At 32.1% G+C, this 27,809-nt stretch overlaps 2 protein-coding genes and 2 long non-coding RNA genes across 4 annotated transcripts; 2 read left to right on the top strand and 2 right to left on the bottom strand.

Annotated features, from left to right (window-relative positions):
• Positions 1-1,467: 1,467 nt before the first annotated feature.
• Positions 1,468-9,711, bottom strand: LOC130891257 (uncharacterized). Its single transcript, XM_057795890.1, has 7 exons — positions 9,564-9,711; positions 9,235-9,297; positions 7,585-7,632; positions 6,546-6,593; positions 6,421-6,459; positions 2,405-2,530; positions 1,468-1,790 (listed from the first exon to the last, which is right to left on the bottom strand). Exons 1-7 carry the CDS (start codon positions 9,580-9,582, stop codon positions 1,510-1,512), a joined length of 624 nt encoding a protein of 207 aa, XP_057651873.1. The 5' UTR covers positions 9,583-9,711; the 3' UTR covers positions 1,468-1,509.
• A 3,836-nt stretch (positions 9,712-13,547) lies between these two features.
• LOC130891361 (uncharacterized) lies at positions 13,548-14,124 on the bottom strand. The gene is made up of 2 exons (XR_009058889.1): positions 13,846-14,124; positions 13,548-13,647 (listed from the first exon to the last, which is right to left on the bottom strand). It is a non-coding gene; the product is annotated as an uncharacterized LOC130891361 (long non-coding RNA).
• A 3,329-nt stretch (positions 14,125-17,453) lies between these two features.
• LOC130891332 (small proline-rich protein 2H-like) lies at positions 17,454-18,390 on the top strand. Its single transcript, XM_057795982.1, has 2 exons — positions 17,454-17,750; positions 18,188-18,390. The coding sequence occupies exons 1-2, from the start codon at positions 17,604-17,606 to the stop codon at positions 18,356-18,358; spliced, it is 318 nt and encodes a 105-aa protein (XP_057651965.1). The 5' UTR covers positions 17,454-17,603; the 3' UTR covers positions 18,359-18,390.
• A 6,423-nt stretch (positions 18,391-24,813) lies between these two features.
• LOC130891302 (uncharacterized) lies at positions 24,814-26,898 on the top strand. The gene is made up of 2 exons (XR_009058880.1): positions 24,814-25,104; positions 26,703-26,898. It is a non-coding gene; the product is annotated as an uncharacterized LOC130891302 (long non-coding RNA).
• The last annotated feature ends 911 nt before the right edge of the window (positions 26,899-27,809 follow it).

Below are 27,809 nucleotides of genomic sequence, written 5' to 3'. Positions count from 1 at the left end.
ATTATTTTTCGTTTGCAATATTTTTGTAGTAAAATGGATATTGTCATATTAAAACAAGAGCGATTGATCTAAGGACAACATTTTGGTTTTGTTGGTTTCCAAGTCTACTTTTAGGAATTGTAAAAACACTACTAATGGAGTTTTTAAGGACATATAAAAACTAATCGTAGAGTACAAAGATAAATATAGCCGGCGGCCTCATTATCAAAACATTGCATAGAAATCCTCGGCTGTGGTTTATTTTAGTTTCTAGTAGCAAAGTGTTGCTATCAAATAAAATAAATAGTTAAAAGTTATAAGTGATTGGATACTAAATTTTTCACCCAAATTTATCATGTGCTCTTTCTATTATTTAATGTAATATAATTTTCTGATTATTTTTTCATTTTGATCTCGTTTGATGGGTAGCTAACAAGCTGCCTACAAATATTTCCACTTGCTGATCTCAAATCGCTTGCCTCCAAGTGCTTCTTCCAGAGTTTCAAACATGTAAAAGTCTCATGGTGAAGTCTGGAGTTAAGGTGGATGATAAATCTGACGTTGTCGTGAAGTAACAACATATCGACGGATGGAACAATCGATACTTAAGCTTGATTCGATCCAAGGGATTGCAGTCTTAGGTTGCATTGACGTCCTTGTAAAAAATCTACCTTTGGGACACCCATCCAATGGCAAAAATCCTTAGCTAACACTTTTTCGCAGAAAATTGAGCTGTGGCTTTTGTTTTCCCACTCCATATTTACATGCTTTAATCGGTGGTGTAATAAGGCACCCGTCTCTCATCATAAGTCATAATTTTATATAAAAATGGGTGCCTCTTCTTCTTCAAAACTCATTTGAGAGATTAAAACTCTTGCAGCTTTTTCAACATTCAGCAACCTTGGGACCCAATGTGTTATGTTTATAATTAAATGAATATTTGATCTTGTTCTTTCGACATATGAAGCACTATGAAGACTCGATCTTGTTCGATAAGCTCATAATCACGTATAATGTTGTCATTAATCACATTAGTTTGAGGAGGATGAGAATGAGCATGAATCGCTACACGTTCACGATTTTGCCTGAGTTTATTTCACCAAACTTCTACTCCTAGGCAAGCAGTCTTTAGTGAATTTCGGCTGATTTCTCGTTTTCGAGAAACTTTATAATTATGCGTTGTACTACAGAGATATTCTAATCACACAAGAATACTCTTATCTACTTTCAGCCACAAAAAGTCGTATTTTAACTGATTCATTTTTGCTTTTGGCTTCACTCATACTGTTTTTAATTTCTGACGTCTCGTAACATTTTCTCGCTATAGATCCCAATTTTTCTAAGGTCGTTCCGAAATCAAATATTTTTGAAAACTTATTCCAGTTAGGTTAAACCTAATCGAACGTTGTTTGATAAAATTTAATTCATTTTCAATAAATAGTTTAAGCAAACTTATAATCTGAAAAGCTAGTAGAATAAAAACAATCATTGTTAATATAAAAATTTATTTTGGAAGCAAAAATTATCATATTATTGAGGAGGACAACCACAGCCTAGAAGATCTCCCCCTTGTCCATCTCCTTTAATGAGATTAAATAATGGTACCAATTTATTCATATCCATTCTTCTCTGTCTAAACAAATTTACTAGCAATCTCAAAGCAACAGCTGCTTCTTCTACTTCACTGAGTGATAGATCTTCAATGTAACAATCTAATAATCTTTGTCTTTGGACAGTTAAATTGTGACTTTGAGGTGCAATAAACATAAACAGTTCGTCGGGATCGTACAGTATCGTGTCAGTAGCGCCATCTAAAATATTAATAATATGTTATACGAAATAATAAAATGAGATTGGTAGAGGAAACATCGTTTATATTAATAAATTGAAAATGTGGAATTTAAGTGAGAAACATTTGAGAAATGATAACAATACTCCTGATTTAAAATACACGATCTTTGGTTCAAAAAAGTTACAAAAGTATGAAAAAATTATTTGGATATTCATACATCTTAAAACAAAAATTAGAAAAATAGTTTCAAAGACAGCAAAAATATAATTGAAATTTAAAATGTGGATGCATTCTCAGATAATCTGAAAGAAATGACAAACAAATCGACTTTTTATGTACAGAAAGAATCTTAGGTAAGAAAATAGCTAACTTATGACAAAAGACATGACAAACTATCAAGAGCAATATCAAATATTGTTTCATTTGTGATAGCGAAAACTGTACATATCAAACAACATTACAATACAAAGTGGATACTAACCTCGTCCTATAAAAATTGTAGTTTATGTGAATCTAGGTGTTATTAAAAAGAATAATTCCACTAGCTTGAACAAGTTGTCTTGTTAATATTCGGTGCCTAATTAAAAATGGAAAATCCAAGCATGGTAATCAAGTAAATGAAGATAAATTTACCTGTCGCTTCGCCTTCTCCAGGTACATCAACCATAAGAACTTGAGAACTCGTAATATCTACATTTGAATAAGGTTCTTCTAGTAGTGGATCTACATCTATTTGTTTAATTTCAGGCCTCAGTAAACCTAAATTGAATTTTAAAATTATAATTGTACTTGTTAAAACTAAAATAAACTGTTTATAATAATATAATAAAAATACATAAAGGTTATCCAGAATTTCTACTAGTAGCTTTTTGTCCGGAGTGACAATTCGTATTAAAAATATTTGTTAAGTTTAAAATAGGATTTGGCTGCAAGGTAACCACTTGAAAAGCCCTGTTATTTAGTTTCTACTATATCAAACTAGTTAAAATTGATATTCATACTCATAAAAAAGTAGAAACTATGATCAAAATCTGAAGACTTGCATTCATAGATCTAAAAGAAATTTCAAAGACTTATAAATAAATAAATGCAATAGAATGTTCCGACTCATGAACTTCATCTGAAATAATTTTTGTATTTTAGAATGAAATAATTATATTTTATCTAGTTCAAATGAGAAATACCTTATTGTTTATCTACGCCCATGTCATAAACATAAAAAAATGCCCAGTCCTTATAAGTAATATGTGATAGAGGAAGAACCTGGTAGGTGGTATTTCAAAAGTCACGGAACTTTTTACAGTAAATCTTCTACACCTACTGAAAATCAAAAACCACTTCTGGCAGCCCTGTGTGACCAGGGTAGATTAACCTAAAATTTTGAGGAAAGAAAGAAATAAGATTTATTTTAGTTAAAGTATCAATTATAAAATTTTAGGATATTTCTTTCGACAGTATTTTGTCGTCATGGAATTTTTGCCAGAACATTTACCTCTCTCCTAATTTGACAGAACGCTATAAATATTTATAAAAAAAAATCCATTTTTGTCATTTCATCAGCCTTCCAATTTTAATGGAATGAATGAAATAAATAAATAATTAATAATACACAATGCCAGAACGAAATTCAATCACCAAAAATCTGCCAGAGCAAAAAACGTGTCCGAGCGAGTGCAAGTAAGACAGTAATTTAGAAACCCACGGATTAGAGTAAGAGAGAGAGAGCTTATTGGGCATCTGTAGACTTCATTAGACGTAGATTTAAAATAACACATACTCGTAATGCAATAGATTTTTCTTAATCTTGTTAAAACATCAGTTTTGAAAGATTTTTCTGTACCTTGGACGTGGATATTCTCTAGAACAATTCATAGAAGGTACATCGCTGTTACCTGTACCTGTGACTTTTATATTTCTTACTTTACATGTCGAAGGTCCTAACATAGGTATAAATGTTACGTCCCAAGCCCGATCTTGTACGGAGTCGAGCTTCGTACAATGAATTTGTACGAAGTCCGATCTGTACAAGCCATTTTGTACGAAGCCGAGATTAGCGGACTTCGGACAGAGATGATTGTACGAAGTCGACTCTGTACAACGCTGGTTGTACGGAGTCGGAGCATCGATACTCACTCGGTAATGAGCGCGTTATTCCGAAGTAGTACACGCAACCTAACCTAACCTAACAATAGATGGTAGCCAACTAGCCGGAGAACATACTTTCAATCACAATAACTACGTTTGGGTTTAATAACATCTTAATAGCGCGCTCATTACCGAGTAAGTATCGATGCTCCGACTCCGTACAACCAGCGTTGTACAGAGTCGACTTCGTACAATCATCTCTGTCCGAAGTCCGCCAATCTCGGCTTCGTACAAAATGGCTTGTACAGATCGGACTTCGTGTAGAGTGCAGTTCCGTTTTACTCGTGCGTCGATCTTGCTATCAAAATAAATATTTTATACTAAAGTATTGCAAAAGAATTTTTTTTCTTAAAGATTGACAATATATTCGTGTAAAGACAATTTTAAAGTATCGTGAGGTATATTTCTACGTGTGTTGATTTGCCTACTTCATTATATAATACTTCAGACTCGTACTCTATAGACTTTTTATCATTTACACTCAGTTCTACATTCTACAATAATGGATTTTTTTACAAATATTTATAGCGTTTTGTCAACAATTAGGAGATATGTAAATGGTATGGCTAAAATTTTATGTCTAACTAAAATAAATCTTATTTCTTACCCTCTTTAAAATTTTAGAGTAGTCTACCCAGCCCACACAGGGCTACCAGAAGTGGCTTTTCATTTTCAATAGGTATAGAGTATTTACTGTAGAAAGTTTCGTCACTTTTTAAAATAACCACCTGAAATTGGTTACTGGCTTTTGGCTTATGATAATATCCTCTTATTTTTAATGAGAGAACTCAAATTTCTTGGTGAAAATGTTAATCAAATTTTTATCTACCTACGACTTTATTTAGTCTATTTATATTAATTTAATAATTTCAATAATTCAAATATATCAATATTTGAAAAGTTACTAGAAAAAAGACACTTTATCTTTGTCTTCCGAGATGAAATACAACTTTGAAAGATATTTACGACCAATTCAGTGATGAATTAAGTTGAATGGAAATAATCCAGTTTATAATAATGAAAATAAAAAGATTGTAAACAAGAAGCTCAAGATTTGATTGGTTGAAAATAGGATAATGTGATAAACGCTATACGAGGATGTATTGATATCTAGGTAGCCTAGACCAGTTCCATGAATTGGGCTAAAGCGGATATCAGATGCACTGAATATTTCAAACCAACACGTTCATCATATAGTTCACGTCAGTTTGGACATGAGAAAAAATGCTGCAAAATGGATCCTCAAATGTTTGAATGTTGGCTAAAAGCGTGCAAGGGTAGAAGCATCGCGTTCAATCTGTGCTCGATTTGAAAACGACGTAGACTTCTTAAACCGAATTGTTACTATGGATGAGACTTGGGTATATTTCTACGATCCAGAAACAAAGCATCGATGGTATGGCGACACTCTGGTTCTCCTAAGACCTAAGAAGTTTCGTGTCCAAAAATCTGCTGGAAAAGTTCTTGCTTCAATTTTTTGGGATTGCCATGGAATAATCATGAGATAAGGGTAGAACAATAACTGGAAATTACTATTCGACATTACTGACTACTCTACGGGAAAAATTGAAGAGAAAAGACGCGGAAAGCTATCCAAAGGTGTTTGAATTACTAGAACACCTCCCTTATTCTACAGATTTGGCTCCGTCCGACTATCATCTCTTTCCTCAACTGAAAAAAAGTTTAGAAGGTCGTAAATTTTATTCCAACGAGGGGGTACTAAAAGCTGTGGATGTCAACTTTTTTTTGAAAGGTGTAGAGATGTTGAAGGTTCGCTGTAATAAATGTATCCAATTAAGAGGAGAATATGTTGAGTAATAAAATATTTCAACTAGGGGTTGATGGAAAAAGTCGATAAATTTCTGTGTAAATAAGTGAAACAAAAAAAATTATTTTCAATATTCTTCTCGAAAACTTTGAGGTTAAGAAAGAGACTTATTGAAAATATCCTTGTAAAAAATTGAGCAAATATTTCATTATATATGAGGAAAATACGGTAAATTAATTTGTTAGAAACAATGTAAAAAGCATCAAATTTTCCGCACGATTTGAAGTATTTCTGTAGCTTCTTTCGAATTGGCTGTCATCGATTCTATCGTGGTTTTTTCTGTCGAAATATTTCCATTTCACTACATTTATTATTTACAGGAAGAGCCTAGTTACATGGTGATAAATCTGGTAGGGAAATTAGATACATAGACATTGAGAACTTTGAATTTTTATCTCACGGTCAAGGAAAGAGACAGATTTTTTGACAATATTTTTTAAATTCGAATAAAACTTAATGTACTGCTAAAGTTCCATGCTTCACGAAATACAATTCAAACACGAACTCACTAAAGGAACGAGGGTGAGAAGCCTAAACGGCTTCAAACTTCAAACACCTGATGGTTTGAGATGTATTGGGTTGCTATAAAAATTCATTTACCATATTTTTGAATTATCCATAAGGATTCATGGCGAAAACAAAAGTATTATGCTATTTTCAATTTCTCGCAACTCACCTATGTCCGTAAGTTCCAATAATTGCTTCTCTTCAGGAGCTGCAAAAGAGTTACATGAGTAATTATATTAAATTATTTATTTGGAAATTATTACTATTGTGGAGAGTATAAAAAAATAAACTCACATTTCTTACACTCTGCATCTTTTGAACAGGCACAAGTTAAGTCTTGAGCTGAAAGTTAAAAATAGGGGTGAAAATTGCAGATTTCTGTAAATGTTGAAATAATTATTCAATTTTACTACACATAAAGAGGTGGAAGTTATACCAGAAAATGTTTCTTTTCGCCCTTAACAATTCAATATATTAGGAAATACTGTATCTGTTCTCTTTAGAGTCATAATATGCTAATTTAGCGTTTTCCAAGTCTTAGAATCCATTTACTGCAGTACCAGATATTGGCAATTAATACTTTCAGTTTTATCAATATTTGGATAGGATGGCTTCTGATTCGGCTTGTTGGATTTATACATTACACGAAAAGTAGTTTCTCTTGATTATAAAAACATATCGTATTTAATAGGAAAAGATTTTTTTCAAAGTTTTCCGTGAATTAAGATAACATAATCTAAGCTAAAGTCAACCTTATCATTTCCTCGATCAGCTTAACAATATCAAAATACAGTTCCTAATTTAAATATATATAAAAATTGAATAAATATAAACATGCATAACAATAATTATTTGTGGTATTCGCACAGGTTTGATGTGATGTACATATAATGAATAGTGTGGTATATAGTGAGGTGAAAGCATATATCAAAATGAAAAGTATCTTAAGTAGCAATCTGAGTGGCAAAGATCATTTCAAAAACGAAAACAAATAAAGGAAAGTGTTGATCAATGTGTATGTAGAAATAACAAACCTATGTGTGCAAGTTGTAGCCGAGAATTAATTTAAGACATATTATTAGAATGTACATTATACGCATGGCAAAAACAACAATTTTTCCATACACGAAAATGATTGGGAACATTCGAATCTATGCTGAATTGTATTTCCATCCAATTATTGGTAAAACCGAAATACTAGATTGCTGCATCTGGTAGTTCGATAAACGGATTCTACGATTTCTAAAATGCTAACAGAATGTTATTATAATCCTAAACCGAATACTTTTTTTCACTTATAAATACAAACAAACAATTAACGATAGATACTTACGTTGCTGACAAGGTGCTGACGGTGAACATTCGCAATTCAATTCTTCATCTAAAATAAATATTAAAATGTACATTATTGGTTATATAATAGTTATTTATGCAACAAGTGAGTAAAGTAATACTTTTTTCAAGAGTAGGACGGTTTGACCTATTCCTACGAGTTACTTTACTCACGAGTTTCATACAAAATCCTTCATACGTCCGTAGACTTAAAAAAATTCGACAAAACTTATATCAATTTTTATTTTGTTATAGTAATATTAAAAATACAACTGTGAGCTAGTAACACTCTTTCTGTGTTTATGCCTTATTTAGTACGCCACTCAATAAAAGAATTATATTCCTTCAAATACTGTTCCTTGGATTTCTCAGGGAGAAGATTCGTAGTCGCTGCAGTTGCCGATTCAACAACATCTTCTGGTGTGTAGTTTAAACTTTCTTCACTCCAACACTAATAATAATACTACACTGCTTATAATTAGACACAAAACGAATTTTCTTGAACGATTACCAAGAAATAAAAGTGTGACAGTTTAAAGGAGAAACGAATTTACTTGAGAAATAGAGCGTTTTCAGCGTTTAAAACAATTTTATAATTGCGTTAAAAAATGACACGTTACGTCATTTTTTTTCAACGCAAAAATGTGAAAAAAATGAGTCGCTACGGTACTCTTTTTTACGTTTTTTGACCGATTTCTAAATTACGTTCTTTATGAATGCAAATGAATGATAAAAAACGTAAATATTATAACGGACGTAGAAAAAGTAATTTTCAAATGAGATCCACACTATTCCTACTAGATTACAGGAGAAATTAGAACCAGCCCCAAGCTATAGGTTATCGTAAATACTGCGATTATACTGCAATTACAAGGACTTTGGAGAGCAACGCAGTATGAACATGTAGCTATGCTAAAGGACAATGACTTTGTTCATATTTCACAGTAAATGTTCTTGTTGCAATAAAACTATAATTTGTTGAAACGGATAATGTTCTTTTATTTTAAATCTCCTTCAGACAAGTCTACCGTACTCTAGTTATAGATCGATATATTGTAATAACGCGATCTGACTAGTTAAAATGTGAAGTCGCCTATGATGTGACACAAATCACCGTAAACAGACTCCATTCTGTTTTTGATATATCTGGTGCTTTAATCCATCTTTAGTAAAACATTTGAGACATTTTTGAAAACAACATGACTGAGGGGTCGTTCGAGCTCTACTATAATAAAATGGATCGAAGCAGCAAGTTGAAATTTTGTGTAAAACTTTTTGAGACTTGTTACTAACGCGTGAATAAAGATATACATCGTATAATATTGAATTAAAGATGAATACAAAAAGTCAAAAATCATGATGAAATTGGCATTTTAGTCATAAATATTGAATATTTGAGAGTTTGCCCAACAAACATAAAACTTTATGGAGCGCTAATGCCGAAATAGTGTCTCAGGTTTTAATAGCCTTGCCTCTATAATCCTCCGCCACAAGGAAGATAATATTTCGTTTTTTTCTCATGCATTTCGTCGTTTTAAGCAATCATGGATTGTATTTTCAAAGTATTTATGAATGTAATGTTTTATCTTTCTGTGTTAGATAGTCTTAAGTTCAATCCCAAAATACTCGTATATAATCAAAAGCTTCTTACCGTTTTGGTACTGCTGACAAGCAGCATCTGGCGAACAGTCACATTGTATTTCTTCTTCTCCTCCTGAGCAAAAAATGCAAAAAAATTAAATTGATATCATATAAAATGACAGTTCACACATCGTAATTTTTTTCAATGTTCTTAGTATCAAAAAATATCTGTTAATCATAATAAATAACTATTGCTTTTTAAAAATCTTAGTATCTACACATATTTGAAAATAATATGATAGTTATTATCACAAATGTTATATGAGGGATATGAACGTATACAAATAATGCCTACCTACCATTTAGCATACCTTATTATGTATCATCAAAATGATTTACCTTGATAATATTGATCCATTTTATCTATAAACGCGTATTTTTAAACTAATTATGGGAGAAACACAACAAATTTTGACGATAAAACAAATATTTTCCAATTAACTTCAAAGTGATACTAATGAAAGTAGCAAAACGTCATGAACGTCAATTAGAATTTATGAAGTGGGCGTTATTTTTATTATCAAATCGAATAATCGGAAAAACCGGTCCGTTTTATCTTCAAGGGAAAAATTTTTAATATGTTTAAATCCCATTAAAAGGATAGATATAATCCTTAGAATCAAATGGTGAATATTTTTAATGACTTTCCGAAAACTAGTAATCCGGATTTTGTGAAAATAATAATAACTTGCTTACAGTAAGATGCTTTATCGTAATAGTTCTCCCTTTTAGGAGGAATAGTGAGAAGAGCTTGTAACACCGTTCCAATCCTCAATTAACAGGAATGAGATTCTACAAGCGTGATTTTATATTTCTAGGTATACAAAAAGAACATGGGAGAAAGAAATTTTACTTTCCATTTTTGCTAAGTCTGTTTTCACGAAAACGAAAATTAGAATTTTTTTACTAGAATTAAGACTACGTCAGTTTGATTTGATGAAAAAGTTTTATGATTGTTCAGAGTACTAAGTTATTTTGCTGAAATTGGATGTTTGGGAAAATTTACAACAAAATATACCATCTTAGCGAAAGAACAGACGGGTAGGTCATATAATAAACTATAATAAACATACTCAAAATGTATAAATTTTTTATCTCTATAATATGCAAATTCTTCTATGAGGATGATTACAACAGAGTTTTGTGTAACCTTGTTTTACCGAGATTACAATCCCGAAACTTTTGACGAACATCAGTTTCAGCGATGATTGTTGATTGTTTCTAAATCATAATCTTAATAGACAATATGTTCGCAAATTTAGTAACTTAGGTGCATATTCTTTGATATACCTACCCAATATTCACAAATTAGTTAAAGTTACAGGCTAGTATTATAATTGAATTGTCTCCGAGATCAAAGCACTCAACAACCTTACGTTTCTTTTTTGGGAGAAATCTTCATATGTTTTTTTCAAACTTCAGCGTGATGCGCTATTTATTTTGACGACGTATTAAAGAACAAATCATTTTGAACGTTTAATTCGATTATTTGACGATTGTATGTAGAGAAAGATAAATGAACTGATATTTTGGCCAATAAAATTTTGTGAAACATCCAAAAGGATTAATGTAAAAACGACCTTGTATGATTACGTAGGCTGTGATTTGGACCCAAAGGGTCCATCGAGCTCCCTTTTCTTGCCACAGCACTGAGGATGCTCGATGTATAATAATCAAACTTCTTTTAGAAAGTTTACAATGTGGGATGGCTGTAGTTACCGAAGATCTTCACCTTCTATTGCATATGTTCCCAGGTATAATGCTCTGGAGTTCCGTACTGTCTCATGCTTCGAGGGAATATGGGTAGAAGGTTCATCTCGTCTCCTAATCATTAGAATCTGCACGTTGCACTCTCTGTCAAACCTATGTCCTTAAGGCCGCTTGACATGATGCAAGACAATATGCAAGAAATTGCATGCAATTTGAATTGCATGCTAATTGAATTAAACGAGAAAAAAGTAGTTAATATATCACGGGGAATAGTTATATCTGCTACTGCCTTGCTTTTGGAGTCTAATGGATAGAAAAAAGCATCCAGGCGATGGTGGGCCTGGATGCTTAACCTAACCTAACCTGGCTAAATAGAATAAGGTATAACGTAAGTTTAGCTATAGAATTTGACGAGAAAACGTACAATAAAAATGGTACCAAACCGATAAAGTGCGAGATTTTGCAGAAATCAATCAGCTGAACTTCGTCTGCGCTTGCTTTTGATAAAGAAATATTGCGTCTTGCATTACGTTGACTTTTATCATGTCAAGCGACCTTTAGGTGACCATTGAGGTGTCAATGCTTCGACAAAACTCGATTGTTTTTACTTACGACTTACTTACGATTCTATATTCCTCTTGTAGCTTTTAATCATTCCAAAAGAATCAAGAATGAAAGATACTGAATACACTGCTTACACCATCACTACACCAACACTCACAATTACACAGTCTGACAGTTTCGATAACCGAGTTATCGTCTTCAGAGACTGAAGCTAAACTGTAAACCTTGAGTACTTGTGATGTGAACAGTATATTCAGTATGAATATCGCCAAATGGTTCCAGAAATTCCAACTTAGTTCAGAATGAAAGAAATTCTATTGCCAGCTTCTGAAGATTTTGCTTAAAAAAGCGTATTGAGAAATTATGCAAGTGCCCGAAGAAATTGTTGTGTTATAAAATTATGAGCTTTGTGAAAACATTTTTTGAACTCAATATTAAAACGTAGGTATAAATGTTATATGAAAATATCAGACTATAATAAAGTATACGTAGGAACATGCCAAGAAATAGTGAGTAAAGTAATACTTTTTTCACGAGTAGGACGGTTTGACCTATTCCTACGAGTGAAAAAAGTTTTACTTTACTCGCGAGTTTCATACAAAAATTTTTCTACGTCCGTAGACTTGAAAAAATTCTATAAAACTTTTATCAATTTTTATTTTGTAATAGTAATATTGAAAGTACAACTGTGAGCATTATTAATTGTAAGTGAAGGAGAAGTTACATTACTATTGGTACTTGAATTGACAACATTTATCAAGTTTAAAGGAATAACATTGTCTATAGTTGTATTAGAACTTATTGGATTGTTGGTAGGATCGTGAACATTTACTATGTTGTTCTAGATACAATAGATGTTCTACTTAAAATTTTCAATGCGGAATCTATTTTGTTTTTAATTGAGTGGTCTATGTAACCCCCCGCAACTGTGTTGGATTTCCACCCACCGTGATTCTTTAGTTGAATTATATCACCACCGGAATCCACTAATAGAGACGCCGAAGAGCGTCAAAATATATGTCCATTGTAGTTTTTTAGAATAGGTAGATTCAAATATGTTGAATTTTTGAAAAGGTATAGGTACCTACAGCTTGGATTTTTACTTTTCCATTTCTATTCTGCAAAAAGAAATGTTCAGTTTTGACATTTATGGTTGGTTTTTATATTCTTTATAAATGTTTACCAAGGTTAATCTATTGTCAGATATTTCACCAATAACAGTAAATCTACGTTGAACATGAGTTTTTGTATCAGGTTCTGTGATAATTAATTTCCGGTATTATTAATATTGTTACACTTCATTTTATATAATTTCTCCTGTGATTCCGAATATTAAAGCAACCTGAAAGATGTTACAAATGATATTTAAGCTTACATTAAAATTTTTTCCTGTTATGTCTTATACATGAGACAATGATCGTCTGGAGCTTGCAACCGAAACTTATTAATTTCTTCACAGGCAAAGTTTTAGAATTTTTGGGTCTATAGCCAACTACATAATTTATTTTTCAAATATGCAATGAGCTTCGACTATCTACTGATGTCTACGTCGTTGTTTACCATTAGGGTGCCTTTCAGTTTTGAATAAGCCGAGGTTGAGGACATATTTTGGATTTAGTTTCAAAGTAAGCTAGAAACACTCTTTCTGCGAAGCTGTTTATGCCTTTTGTAATACACCACTCCCTAAAAAAATTATATTCCTTCAAATACTGTTCCCTAGATTTCTCATGGAAAAGATTTACAGTCTCTGCAGTTACTGATTCAACAACGTCTTATGGTGTGCAGTTTAAACTTTCTTCACTATTATTCTCCATCACTAATAATAATTCTACACTCCTTTTAATTGGACACTATTTTGATAAAACAATTCTATAATTGCGTTAAACAATGACACGTTACGTCACTTTTTCAACGCAAAAGCTTGAAAAATGAACCGCTATAGTACTTGTTTGCACGTTTTTTGACCGATTCAGATATAATATTCTTTATGAAAAAAACGTGATTATAACGTACGTAGAAAAAAATTCCCGCATACTCATTAAAAATCAATTTAATTTAAAATTTTTATTATAATACGTACAACTTTTTTACTTAAAAACAGTATCATACATTTCCACTATTAACCTCGATTACTCCTTTTTGGTCAACACTGTAATAAAAAGAAACTATCATAGCATTAAATAATATTGTTTATAATACAACAAAAATTCTGTTTTAAAATAACACGTACATGTTATTGAGACCTGAAATGTGTTTGCTTGGAATTTTCTAACACAAATTTATTATTTTATTTGTGTCTATTATAAATCTATTATCCAAAAAAATGAAAAGAGTTTTATGTACATACCGATCTGTTAGGAGGACACGCTGGTCCGCAAGCACGACAGCAGTTCGGATCAGGAGGAGGACACGCTGGAGGTATTGGATATAATAAAGGTACGTAAATACTAGGACATGGAGGAGGGCAAGGTAAATAAAATGGTTGCTTACAATTGGGAGACGATAAACAACCCATTTTTATGATTTTAGATAGATTTTTTACACTGAAAATTTTGAACCAAATATGACAGTTGAAATTCAATAAATATTGCCTTAGAAACAGTTATTTATAACAACTTGATGTATTTTCTCATTAGTATTTAAGGTATGCTTGGATTTCAGTTGTATTTAATACCATCGACCATACAGCAGCAACTGCTACTTCTCCTATCCTCAAAACTGAAATAAGATAACATCTAATGTAACATGGTGATTTTCAATTCGCTACCTTAAATTGAACTTTTCAAAATTTAATTCCAATTCAAACATTATCATACTTCTTTAATTTCAATTATGAGAAGAAGAATAGAAACATGACATTCTAATTCTTGGTGTTAGGAAAACATGAAATAGTCATTCATTCCGTCCAGTTCGGCTCAATTTCGGTGTCGGCCAGAGGAGGTGTAAGTCTTGAAATAGTATTGTTTGTAATATTAAAATTTCAAGTAATTGCGTAAGAGAATTAGGAAAAGTATGTTTTCTGGCCTGAAGTGTCAATATCGAAATATTGTATAGGGATTACTTAGGTAGTAGATTATACAGTTACGTTTTACGTTTAACAGGCACCGTTTACCCTTCTATTAGTGCCTCTGCCTAATTCCAACCCTATTTCGAATTCGGCTTAACCATGCGCCGTAAGGGCAATGGTGCCTTACCCAAAATTTTAGACTTTTATAAGTATATTTGTTTAGTTTAACGCTGTAGTATTTGCTGTTAAGCCGTAAATAGTGTAAATAAAATGACACCAACGAGAAGATATTGCAATAATTCTCCAATCAGTAAATGAAAAACTTATTATTTTAAATGTACACGATTGTATAAAATACAATTACCCGAAATTTACTGTACAAGAAACGATGTTCCGATATTCCCGAATGACTGGAGTTGGAAAGTCCACCGTTTTTAAATTATTACGGAAGAGAAAGATAGCAGGCCAAGTAGAACCTCCCAAGAAAAGTCCAGGCAGACCAGTAAAAGTCAAAGACACAAAAAATGTAATTCGAAGAAAAGTTCACTCTTTTTATTTTAAAAAAGAAATACCCACCCTAGATAAGATTTTAATGGAGCTTGGCCAAGATGGCAGTATTCCGTTGATAACTAAAAAACTTTTATGGACTACTTTGAGAAATATGGATTTTACCTGGGAAAAGCATAAACGTAAAGCACTTTTACTGGAAAGTGATGAAATTGTTTGCTGGCGACGAAAATACTTAAGAAGTATAAAGTAGTACAGAACAGAGCAGAAGAAAATATTTTATCTTGATGAGACGTGGATTGATGAAGGTTATACAGTACCAAAAATGTGGTAAGGCAAAAATATAACCAGTGCTCGTCAATCGTCCATATTGGAAGCGAAGAGGGATTTTTAAAAGAAGGTTTGCTAACCTTTCAGTCATGACATACGGGATATTACCACGAGGATATGGATTCGGATGTTTTTGAAGACTGTTATGGTGAAATGATAAAATATATTCCTGCTGATTCAGTAGTAGTTATGTATATATTCTCAACCGACGCATAGAGAAGATTCCAACTTCATCTTGGAGAAAACAAGAAATTATTGACTGGTTAACCACCAAAAGTATTGAATTTGATAAAAAAAGAATTATTAGCTATATGAAATTTACACAAACATCTTTTTACGAAATACGCCGTGAAAGATATAGCAGAAAAACATAGTGTAAATGTGCTGCGCATACCGCCATATAATTGCGAACTAAATCCTATAGAACTTATATGGGCGCAAATGAAAGGATTTGTAGCAAGACACAACACGACATTCAAAATGAAAGACGTTAAGCTACTGTTCGATCAAGCCATTAAGGAGGTGACACCAAAGAACTGGCGAAAAGCAGTCCAGCATGTCAATAAATAAAAGGAGAAAATGTGGGATCTTGACTACTTGATAGATCGGACCGTCCACCCGTTAATTATAACGTCAAGAGGAGATGACAGTTCCTCAGATGATGAAAAATCTTATGATTTTTTATAATTTAATATCTGTATAATGTACAATAAAAATTATGTGTACCTATGTACTATGTATATATGTACTTTTACGAGTATCCTACTAGCACGCCTTTGGCACATTATTTTCAGAGTTTGTGAATGGATAACAATAGGTTAAATCCATAAATTGACCCAAACCCGGGTGGTACTACCTGCACTTGATAAAAAAAAAATTACAATGAAATCAATGCCAAACTATGAAAGTGGCTTAAATATTCGTTGGGTCATTCTGTGGGCCCTTTGCATACCTAATGAGGTTTTATTACTTTATACCTTTCTGAAATAAACTATAGAGCTCGATGGTTATATCGGTTACATTATTGACTTCGCAACATTGCGGAAGCTTCAAAATGCAATAATTTTAGCTTGGATCGAGACAATCAATACCACTGGAAACACTATTGGCGAAATTCATTCAAGGATAGAAAGAACGCCTGGAAACATTTAGTCAGTAACAGATACTGTAAGCTGACAGCCTCGAAAGTGTGAGTCTCCACTGTTATTATCAAGAGCGTCAATTCACCGCATAATGCGATCTGATTTACACCGAAAGGTCTATAAAATTCATATTGTGCAAGCACTACATGAAAATGATTAAGTTAAAAGATTTAATTTTATAAATGCAGAGATATTTAAAAATTTCAACAACATGTTCTTCAGCAATGTGGCATATTTTCAGCTGGATGGATACGTTAATCGCCAAAATTGTCGTTTTTGGGAAGAAGAGAATCCACATACCTTACATAAACGCTCGTTGCATAACCCAAAAATCACCGTATGGGTCGCTATGTCGGTGAACTACAATATTGGGCCCTACTTTTATGAACATAACAGAGGACATGCGGTGATTCTAGGTTCTGCACGTTATGTCGACATAATACGCAATTTTCGGGCCTCAACTGCAGCAATGTGAACAGTATAGCCGGCTAACAGGATAGGGCCACATCGCACACCACTAACAACTCTTTAGCTGCATTGCACCAGTTGTTTCCAGAAAAGGTGATTTCACGAAGATATGATATTGAATGGCCACCTCGTAGCCCTAACTTGACCTCACCTGATTTTTTATTGTGGGGTTATCTTAAGTGCGTGGTCTACGAGAATAATCCACGAAATTTAACAAATTTTAGAAACAATAGTGAACAAAAGATCGGGAGTATGCCTCGACCACTTCTTCAAAAAGTTTTTGAAAATGTACGCAAACGGTTTGAGGAGTGCCGTCAACGTAATTTAAATAATGTCGTGTTTAAAAAGTGAAATTTTGTTTCTTATCTTTAAATTCATACCAATAATACATATAAAAATAAGTATAATGTATTTTTTTTCCAACTAAAGTAGTTGGGTTGTTATGAGACCCTATACTTACTGCGCTGTGTCACTCGTAGCTCGTATTTCTGTTATTGTAGGTTGACTATGTGACATTGACATATCAATCAAATTATCACTTTCCATAATATCAGAAATATTAAATAATCAAAATCATCGTAAATCTTAACAAGTTTTCATTCCCTCTTCAAATAATAGCAAAATTAACAGTAAATCACATCACAAAAAAGTATGACTTGCTGTATCACTGTGTATAAACCTTGCAGCGTACCAGTTTGTATACCGAATTATGTGCCGTGTTGCTTATCATATTGTATGCCCTGCTGTCCAATGCCTTGTTGTCCAGCACCATGTCCACCTGCAAGTTGTCCTCCAAAAGTGAGTTTCTCTTTTTAGATATTTTTTTTAAATTCAATCATTAAAAATTAAAAACTATAAAAAAAATAAAACACACCCAATTTTTTCACACCCATCTACATTGAGATTGTAAAATTGTGAATAATTATTATAAATAACATCTATGACTACTACAGTGGCTTCATAGAGACGGTTTGGCCACATGAGAGCTGCCGCCATGTTTAACCCAAACTACGACACAAAATAATTTATACTGGTATTTTTTTTGTTCAATAAATATACTATTGAGCCCTTGAAAAGTTGCTAATCAAAAATTTGAGAATATTAATTACGATTCTATGCGCGTTATTATGAGAAGAAAATGTGTCTCTATGAAGTCAATGTAGTGAAATATAAATTTAATAAGCTCGTCTGAGGCTTTATTATAGTGATAGTAAATGTGACACTATTTTTTGTAGGAAGAAAAGAGATCGATGAAACTGATACCACCACCATCTGAGTCGAAGCCGCCCAGAAAAACCAAGAAAATCTTACCATGTTATTACACGAAGCCTACCGATAAAAGAAAACAATTCATAAAATTTGATGAGATTATACCAAAGAAGCAAACATCATGTTCTTCTGTATGATACAATTTCTCACATTAAATATTTAAATAAAATATCAATCATCTCACTCATGGTTAGGTTAGGTTCCTAACACTATTTTTATACGTTTTTTGCACGCGACTAAAATCGTAATAGATTCAATCTTATTTCCGATTTTAAACAACCATAGAATTGGTTTTCCAACCAAGTGCGTTGTGAAAAAATTTAAGAACCAGCTGAAACCGTTAAAAAGTAAAAATAATGCACCAAGTATGTTGGTTGTTGCATGTAGGTATTTTTTATCTTAATCAGTGTAGCTTGAGACTTGAGTTTTGAGAATATGTCTAGAGCAGATTTTGTGCCAAAAAGATGTTCACATCGCAACTGGCCGTAGCCGTAGCAAAAATTTCGGCGTGAAATGATTCATTTGTTGTACTCTTATATATTTTATTCAACGTGGAGTTTAGAATTAGATTAAAAAAGAAAGTTTTGTGTGGTCAGGAACTAGTAAGTAATGGAGAAACAGAATATTTCATTTGACGATAGCATGCTGAAGCCTCAATTGTATGAATACATGATACAAAATTGACGATATATTTTTATCAAACGGGTTCGACGTTTTAAGATTACCCCCTTATCACCCGGAACTCAATCCAATAGAATTAGTTTGGGGCACAATGAAACATGTAGCAGATAAAAATGTTTTATTTAAATTTAATGAGATTATCCAATACTACGACAATTTTTTCAATTACTTTTCAGTCGATGACTGGAAATCACGTTGTGATCATGCTAAAAAGTTTAAGAAAGAATATATGGAGAAAGAGCCACTTCTTGATCAGGTAATCGACAACTTAATTTTAAATTTGAATGATGATGATTCAAGTGGAGAAAGTTATACTGACGAAACTGATTTCGAAAGGCATTTTGCGGAAAGTGGGGACGATTTTTATTGGGAAAGCTCTTCAAGAAATCTTAAGTTTGAAGAGATAGAAGGTTGCAGCAGTGTAAGTGTGAATAATTTCGTCCAAAACGAACCGGATTGTGATTCTTCGTCAAAATTATTTACAATTTTATCTACTATTTTTACATTTTATTAATTTTGGTTAAGTGATAAAACAATTTAATTTGTTTAAATCTTTAATTTAAACTAAAGTTCAATATTAATTTGTGACGCGTTTCGCTAACACAGTAGCTTTGTCAAACGAGTGATGGTGTAATGAAATATTTTTAATTTATACAGTGCATAAATACGGAATTTCAAGATATTGAGAATTGACAAAAATATTACTAAATGTTTACATGGGAATAAAATGCTAAATATGCCTGAATACGGAATTCTACTAATATTAACAAAATAGTATTGAACAACTTTACCAGGAAATTCATTCCAAACAATCACTTATTCTAGGTGAATAGGTTTAATAACGGTGAATGGTGGATATCTATTTGGTCGTTAAGAAGATTACCTAAATATTTACTTGTATTTCAAGGACTTTTAAGAGATTTAATTTTCTGGTAATATTGTTCAATACTTTTGTGGTAAAATTCCGTATTTAGGCACATTTTGCATGTTATTTCTATGTAAACATTTAGTAATACTTCTGTCAATATCTTAAAATCTCGTATTATGCACTGTATAAATAAAAAATATTTCATTATACCATCACTCGTTTTACAAAGCTGTGTTAGCGAGGCGTGTCACAAATTAATATTGAGCTCTAGTTCAAATTGAACAAAGATTTAAAAAAATACTTAGTAATTTTTATTTGGGATTTTTTAAACTGCTGGCTATTCAGCTTTCAAGACAATTACAAGACGTAACTAATATATAAAATTAGGATTTATATTCAAGTAAAATTGAAAAAATATGCACATTTATATTCGTTTGCTGACTCCAGCTCGCACGCATAATATTGTTATCATTATCTTTCGCTTGTTGTCTGTTTTCTTTGTCTACGCATTTGAAGTCTCAGGCTACAATGGTCGAGCTGTCGACCTTATGACATTTCTGTAACAAATTAAAAATGATAGTACAGAATCCATACGAACTTTTCTTTTCACTTTATCTCAATGTACCATTACGATTACATACCGTACTTTCGAAATAATAAACGACACAAAGATAGCGTTACTAGTATATTATAGAAACTTTATTTCAATAGTTCGTTCTCTGTTGCAAGTTGGTACGTGTCAAAAATTGGAAATTCGTAAAAAAATAGTTTGTTGAACTAACTTAACGCTGTTTTCAGTTAAATAATTGAGTGCCTAAAATTAGATCTTTGAAAGTATGTTACAATTTTTTCCTACGCCCATGTCTGTAAACGTCAAAATCGCACTGTCAATATTCCTTGTAAATGACATTTAACAATAACATACACGTAATGAGATCTCATAACATGCACGTGCGTTTTGAGATGAAAACTTAAACTTCTTGATTTAATTAAATTACAATCAATTTTTTATTTACGTAAGACTTTATTTGGTCTATTTACACAAATTTAGTCAATTAAAAAACATAAAAACTTTTAGCATTAGTCAAATATATTCAGGATTGAAAGAGTGATGCCCCTAAATGTAGGCAGCACATTATGCAATTTCTTTAAAAATAGGACACGTTTTCTTAAGTAGTATGCTATGAATGGGCGTAGAAAAGTTATAGTCAGTTACACGAGTTGGAAGCCTATTACGCACTCATGAAATTCATTCACTCGCGGCTTCGTGCATAAAATTTTTCACTTCGTGCATAATGGATTCCTTACAACTTTAATTAAGTAATATATTATTTTATTATATCCTAAAAATATTAGTGACATATGTTATGTAACATTGATAAGCAAGGGTAAAAACTATTCATGGTATAGCTATTAAAAAATTATTTTTGCTAAGATATCTTCAAAGTGTTATCACCTTCGTGAGAATGGAATTATTGACTTTCTCCTTACTGGTGAAGACAGTGAAGATGGAATGGATATTGATGCTAATGAAGTGATAATTCCGACTTTAAACCATTGTTGAAAGTATTGAAATTTTAAATGTCGCTTGGAAAGACCATAAAGTTGTTTTGATGGTGTCGAATTTCGTAGATGAAATGCCCAAGGACCCGGTTCGATGTTATAAAAAAATAAGAGATACGTCAGTATTGATCTGTCCAAGATAGTTAGTGACAATATCATGGGATAATATAAAATGTTGTAGTAGTAAAAGGTCGCAAGTACGTGTATTCCACCAACTACTAGATCTAACAATCACGAATTCATGATAATGATATGGATTCGACAGATTTCAAACTCTGGGTAGCTGAAGCTTTGTGCAAACTTGGACAGAGGAAACCGCGAAAGTGGTAGGCTAAAAACCACAGTGGTACTATGCAACATTTTCATCCTACTACAATAGGTACGTCAAGATCAAGTAGGGCACTGGCTAGTTTGGTCAGAATAAAGGATTAGTTTCAAATTGCCTAAGTGTACAGGACTCTCCCAAGTAAGAAATGTCTATCTTTATGCCTCAACAAAAAAATTACCACTTCAAATATTTCATTTCATTTAACCACATAGGAAAAAATAAATAATAGCTCGATGTGATAGATATGTCACACTTCTATTTATTTCTAATTAATGAAAATATAATGTTGATTTTTCAAAAAGTACGTGTTTTGTTTATTAAAAAATAAGGTACAAATTGTTGTCTATTTTGAAATTGATGGTTGTGGGTTGCAAGGAGGTAATAGCCATTTATATAATTGTATCCTATCTAGTCAAAGGGTCTACTGCCTTCTAAATACGACAAAGTTAATGGCAAACAACTGACAATATTCTAACACACACAAATGAGTTCGTCACGTTAATCATCCACCCCTAAACAAAGTCTAGTAATGGATGCAAAAAAGCACTCTCTGTCATTTCAATAGAACCTCATCTTATTCACGCTTAGTACCTTTCGTCTCCCCCTAGTTCTGTGGCAAACTCTAGGAAGTCTCCTCGATTTTGAGGGGTTAGCTCTGGTGGCTACACCCTTATCGTCGCCGATGTTTAGTCTTCGTAAAGTGTGTTGTCTTCGCCGCCTCAGTTATAACCTTTAATTGGTGAGAAAAAATCTAATCCGAGGTTCATGATTGTTGTTGCTATTGCTTAAATTATGTGTAGTTTTGTGTCTTTATTACTTTTTTGTGGTTCCATTTCTTCGCAGGTTGTGGTCCAGTGAACTTTAATTGCTTGCCATATCAAGATGTTTTGTTGAGCCTTCGTTTTGAATGTAAATCAACTTGGTTCTTAACGTGTTCGTTAAAACTGAATCCTTAGTCCATTGTCACGCCTAGGTATTTGGCCTTGATCATTCACTAGATATCTGCATCGTTGATTTTAATCTTCCTATCGGGTTGGCGGCTCTTTCTTTTCTTGTAGAGGACGGATTGCGTTTCGTCGCTGTATATCTCTATCTTTCACATTTCGTTGTGACGTTTTGGAGTCTTTTCGTTATATGACTCCTTGCGATTGCAGTGTAGTCTGCGTATTAGACTGTTTACCGTCTTCGCTAGTCCACTTTGTTGATATTATACAGCGTGGTTTATAGAATTGTCCGCCTCGGTATTCTTACCAGTTTTTCCCTGACTTCCGATATTTCATTTGCCACTTTAACCTGGAGTTTCCTCTGTTTATGAATTTCGTAAATCCTGTTCCTTTCATCTTATAAAGAGAGGGAAATCAAAATCAATCTTGTGGTTTCTTTTTGAATGAAACCTTGAGTTATACATTCCACAAGTTTCAAAACTTGTTGTTCAGTATTGTGTTCTTTTCGCTTTTCTGAACTCTTTCGTTGGAATTGTGTGTAGAACTCTTGTTTGCTCGTTTACAATCCTCTCTCGGCGATTTTACTCAGGTAACCAAATTATTGGTTTGTAATTCTGTGGAAGAGTGGGATCTTTTTCGCGTGACTAATTTGTCAAAAAACTGAGCTAATTCACGTGACCAAAGAAAAATAACTCATTTTTTATAGTATTTAGGTAGAGGAAACACTAAATTTTTATCTTTTCTCACCCAACAAAATCTAATTGGAGAATAAAATTTTAATGTATATTCCAGTTTCCATCAATTTTTGATATTTACCAAAATCAGTTAAGGTCGCATCATAAACTGTGCAGATACTAAATTGATTGCTCAAAATTTAAAAAATCCTGAAATACATAAAGGATTATACCAAAAACTGTTATCAAAAAAAGATGTTATTAGTATACTTTTTTACTGGGAAAGTGAAATAAATATAATAATAGTAACTGGTATGGAATATTGCTATAATGGTGCCAATATACAAAAAAGGAAAATAGTATGACTGTATGAATTACCTAGAAATTGCACTTTTGGACGTGTGTACAAAATAATGTACAAGCTACGTAGTGTCTGGATCTTAAATCAAAGAATATTGGAAACCCTGCACGAAGAATACCTATCTAAATCTTCTACAATTTAAGATTAGATCAAAGTCATAATTGTGTATGATATTTTCATAGGCGTTTAGGTTTTTAGGTTTCCATCTAATTAGGGCTACAAAAATGTAAAGTGACTAATACCGCTTTATTTATCAATGTCAATCATTTGAATATTCTATCTGCTGAAGATTAATTTATTATCTGATACATCAACTATTTAGTATCAAGAAGAACGCATAGAATTGCAAAATGATGAATCAGTTGAAAATTTATTTAATATAAAATAAGGGATGGTATGGCTTTGGGAGGAAACAGAAATCAAACACTCAAATTCAACAAAATGTGCAATAGAGCTAGTGCTACCGTTTGTATCCTTATATTTAGCTGAATGTGAAATAAGTGCTGTTAATGATTTACTGGTAAAAAAAGAAATATAACACAACATGAAGAATGAGGCTAACAAAGTTGCAACCTAATAAAAAAGATGCACAATTCTATATTTTCTTGACCCCTTCAAATTATTCCAAAAGAATCTTAAGGCTTTTTCAATGCTTTACGTTTCTAAAATGGTTTTCGATTCTCTTATAAAAATTCCAATTATTTTAGAAAAAACTGAAATTTTTTTCTATTCTATTCCAGTAATTAAAGTCGATTATGAATTCCCACAAAAAAAGAATCAGAAAATAAAGAAACTAAATTGAAAATCTTCACTGGTTGTTGTAAATTCCAATAGATGTTTGGACACTTTTCCTTTACTGCTTTCCATAGAAGTACTTGACAATTCTGCATAGTTTAAGATATATTCAAACAATTGTTTACCAAATTATCTATGTTGATTTTTTAAATAAAGTTTCAAATATTTAGTATTCAATTACTGATTTAAGTATAGTTTCTATCTGTATTCTGACATACATGTCCATAGAATTTATCCGTATATGATTTACATTGTGTTTTGTATTTCACTTAAAGTAGAATGACATAGTGTGATAAATATCCCCGAGTATAATATCCGAACGCAGCACTTTAATAATCCGAGATTTCTATTGGTTTACATAATTAAGTTAAACAAAACCTTGGCATCCTTGAAAACAATTTTGTATCCTTGACTATTCAATAAACAGTATCATTAATCATTTCTAATTTTCGGCAAACCACATACAAAATTTACAAGTGTTTTTAAAATAAGAAAAGCAGAAAATTAAACGAATCTAAAATGAGTTGTTGCCCACCCGCCTGCCCTCCAGCTTGTGCTCCTTGCTGCATCCCTTGCTGTTACCCGTGCTGCGTCCCTTGCGTGTATTACCCCTGTTGCTTCCCATGCTGTGCTCCATGTGGTCCGTGTTGTGGACCATGCTGCTAAACGGTATGTAATTTATGTAATATCAGATAATTTTATTCAAATAATACGGAGCAATAAATTTGAATTAGTTACTTCATACTTTATAATTCAATAGAAAATAAATAGTCATTTTTATTATGCTTTTTGAATTTTTGTGAAGGATTCAATTTATTTTATTTGACGTTTGTCATTTTTTGCACAACTATATAAAATATATTTTTAAAAATGCAAATTTTTTTATGTAAAGGACAGCTTGTGGAATGAATTGAATTTTATTAATAATTACTATGAGATCATTATCCTCTTTATTAACAATTTTTTTATGATCTATAAAATTATAGTGTTCTTTCCAATATTTAGTTATTACATACTAATGTTTGAGATGATAGCTACTGTCAGAATGAAATTTCAAAAAATATTAAACGCTGTTTACCAGTTACTACCTGACCCGGCAGACTTCTTACTGCCTCAATCGATATATTTTATATAAAATAAATTAAAAAAAAAACAAAAGGAATCATTTTTTAATTAAAATGAATAAAAAAATGCTCGGTATAAATGAATTTATTATTACACATGATGTTGCTTACCTACCAAACAGAGTTGTTCTAAAATACTGGCTATTTATAAGGTTTCAATTTGATATTGAAAGACACACAGTTATAGTACAGTGTGTTGATCAATTTAAAGCTTTTTACGAAACTATATTTTGTTTTTTTTGTGGTGCCTAATAAACAAAGATGACAGTTTTCCGACGCCCGAACACGCGACGTATAATTGTCCAAGCGCTAAACAGGGAAACTCCAAGTTGATTCCGCAAACTTCCAACCGGAAATTGTAAACGGTTACAATCGAATGGTAAAATCCGTTGGAATCATCGCTATACGAGGGATCAAGACATCCTCTCCTTTTGTATTTTCCTTATGATTGTTGCTTCAATGACGTTATTCATAACCGTTTTCACAGCTAGTATTGTTCCATGGCACAGTCGAGGTTGATTGATGTTACACAGGATGATGACAACTGATCCTACTTTTAACTGCAAATCATGAGGAGGTAATCCAGGCAATTTCAGTGAATTTAAAAACTCCGTGGGATAGTTGTCTACGTCATGTTGGTTCATAACGGTGTCGACTGATTTGAAGGAAACCAATTGTCGCATTGAGATCCTCGACATATTTATTTTTCGCCGCCAATATGTATCTCTCAGAAAACAGACTCTTTTGAGTCGAGTCGAGGAGTCTACCGCGACTATTTATTTCCAATGTCTAACAACTCCTTCGCAAGCATATTTGCAGTTTCATCTTGTTGCAAAGTAAAGATGTGATCGTCTCTCACAAAGACATGCACTTTTTGTTTGAGGTATCTATCGACTTAGAGGATAGATCGATATATTAGTGGGTTGTCAAATATCAAATATTGTGGTTGCGTCAAAAATTTTATTAGTGACAAAACATCAAAGAAATACAAAATCTTCGTTTTTGTTCAATTCCGAGTATTTTCATATTTATTCACCTTTCACCAAGTTCTTGAGTGAATATGGTACCTAAAATAAGTATTTTAATCATTGTTCTAAATATCGCTCCATTCTTTTGATAAAATGTTCATTTTTTCTATTTCAGGATTAAATATTGAATATGGGATCATTTTTACCAATACAGAACACGGTGTTGTTGAAGACACCAATTAAAACGAAGTCGAGTCAGTGAGATACATTATATCAACAATTGATAGTAACCTCAACTTTAGTTTTCCGCTACTTATTTGTATTCGATGGGTTAAAAATATAAAAGCAATTAAAAGTTTCTCATAACATAATTGTTTTATTTTAATTTACCTAACCTAACCAACCTTACTGAATTCTATCAATGATACACTCTTATCACGTTCAATATCGCTGACTGATGAATCCAGTCGCTTTTCTGAAACCACCTCTTTGAAACCTACATTGATCCAGATGATTAAAACAAATCCCAAATCTCTAGGAGCATCCATAAATTTTCACAGTACACTTCATTTAGATGTAAATATGGGATTAGAAATAATAGAATATTCACGTGGTGGTCCTATATCGAAGCTTGAAGAATCAACAGTATTAAAACTTTCACATTCTTCTGCTCTCCTTCTCCTTGGTATGTTTAGAAGGTAGCCAACACATTTGCAAACTTTTGAAGGAACTAAATCGAAGCAAAATTGAACCATATCACAATTTTTATCCAAAAATACCTACATCGAAACTATTATCTACATGTATTACAAACTTTCATTTTGAATGTAGATGATACAATAAAATGGAGGAAATATTTCAAAATTAAAATTAAACTCAACTTATTTGACATATAATTTGCTTGTTAGTTTGAAAATGGCCCACTGCTCTTTGGAAAGAAATAAATCATAAAATCTTGACACTGATACAATTACATGCTGCTTATCAATATACTTTGAGTCTCTGATATAAAATTAGTTTCTTCTATAATTTTCAATTATACTCGTATAATTATAAAAGAAACTAATTTTAAATCAGAACATTTAAAAGTACAAATATATCAAAAGGTCTAAGAAATAAGAAATTAAAGAAAAGTATAAAATACATTAGTTCAAAAATAATATAACAAAATAAATTAATAAGCTGTGAGTACAGAATGATGGACTGGGGTCTGATAAAATTAAAAACTGAGATTTGAGGTTTTAATTGACAGGAAACAAAGAGAAGGTAAAGTTTGACTAAA

The sequence above is a fragment of the Diorhabda carinulata genome, chromosome 3 (assembly GCF_026250575.1).
Source record: "Diorhabda carinulata isolate Delta chromosome 3, icDioCari1.1, whole genome shotgun sequence".
NCBI classification, from domain to species: Eukaryota; Metazoa; Arthropoda; class Insecta; order Coleoptera; family Chrysomelidae; genus Diorhabda; species Diorhabda carinulata.
This window is presented reverse-complemented; position numbering and strand designations above follow the sequence as displayed.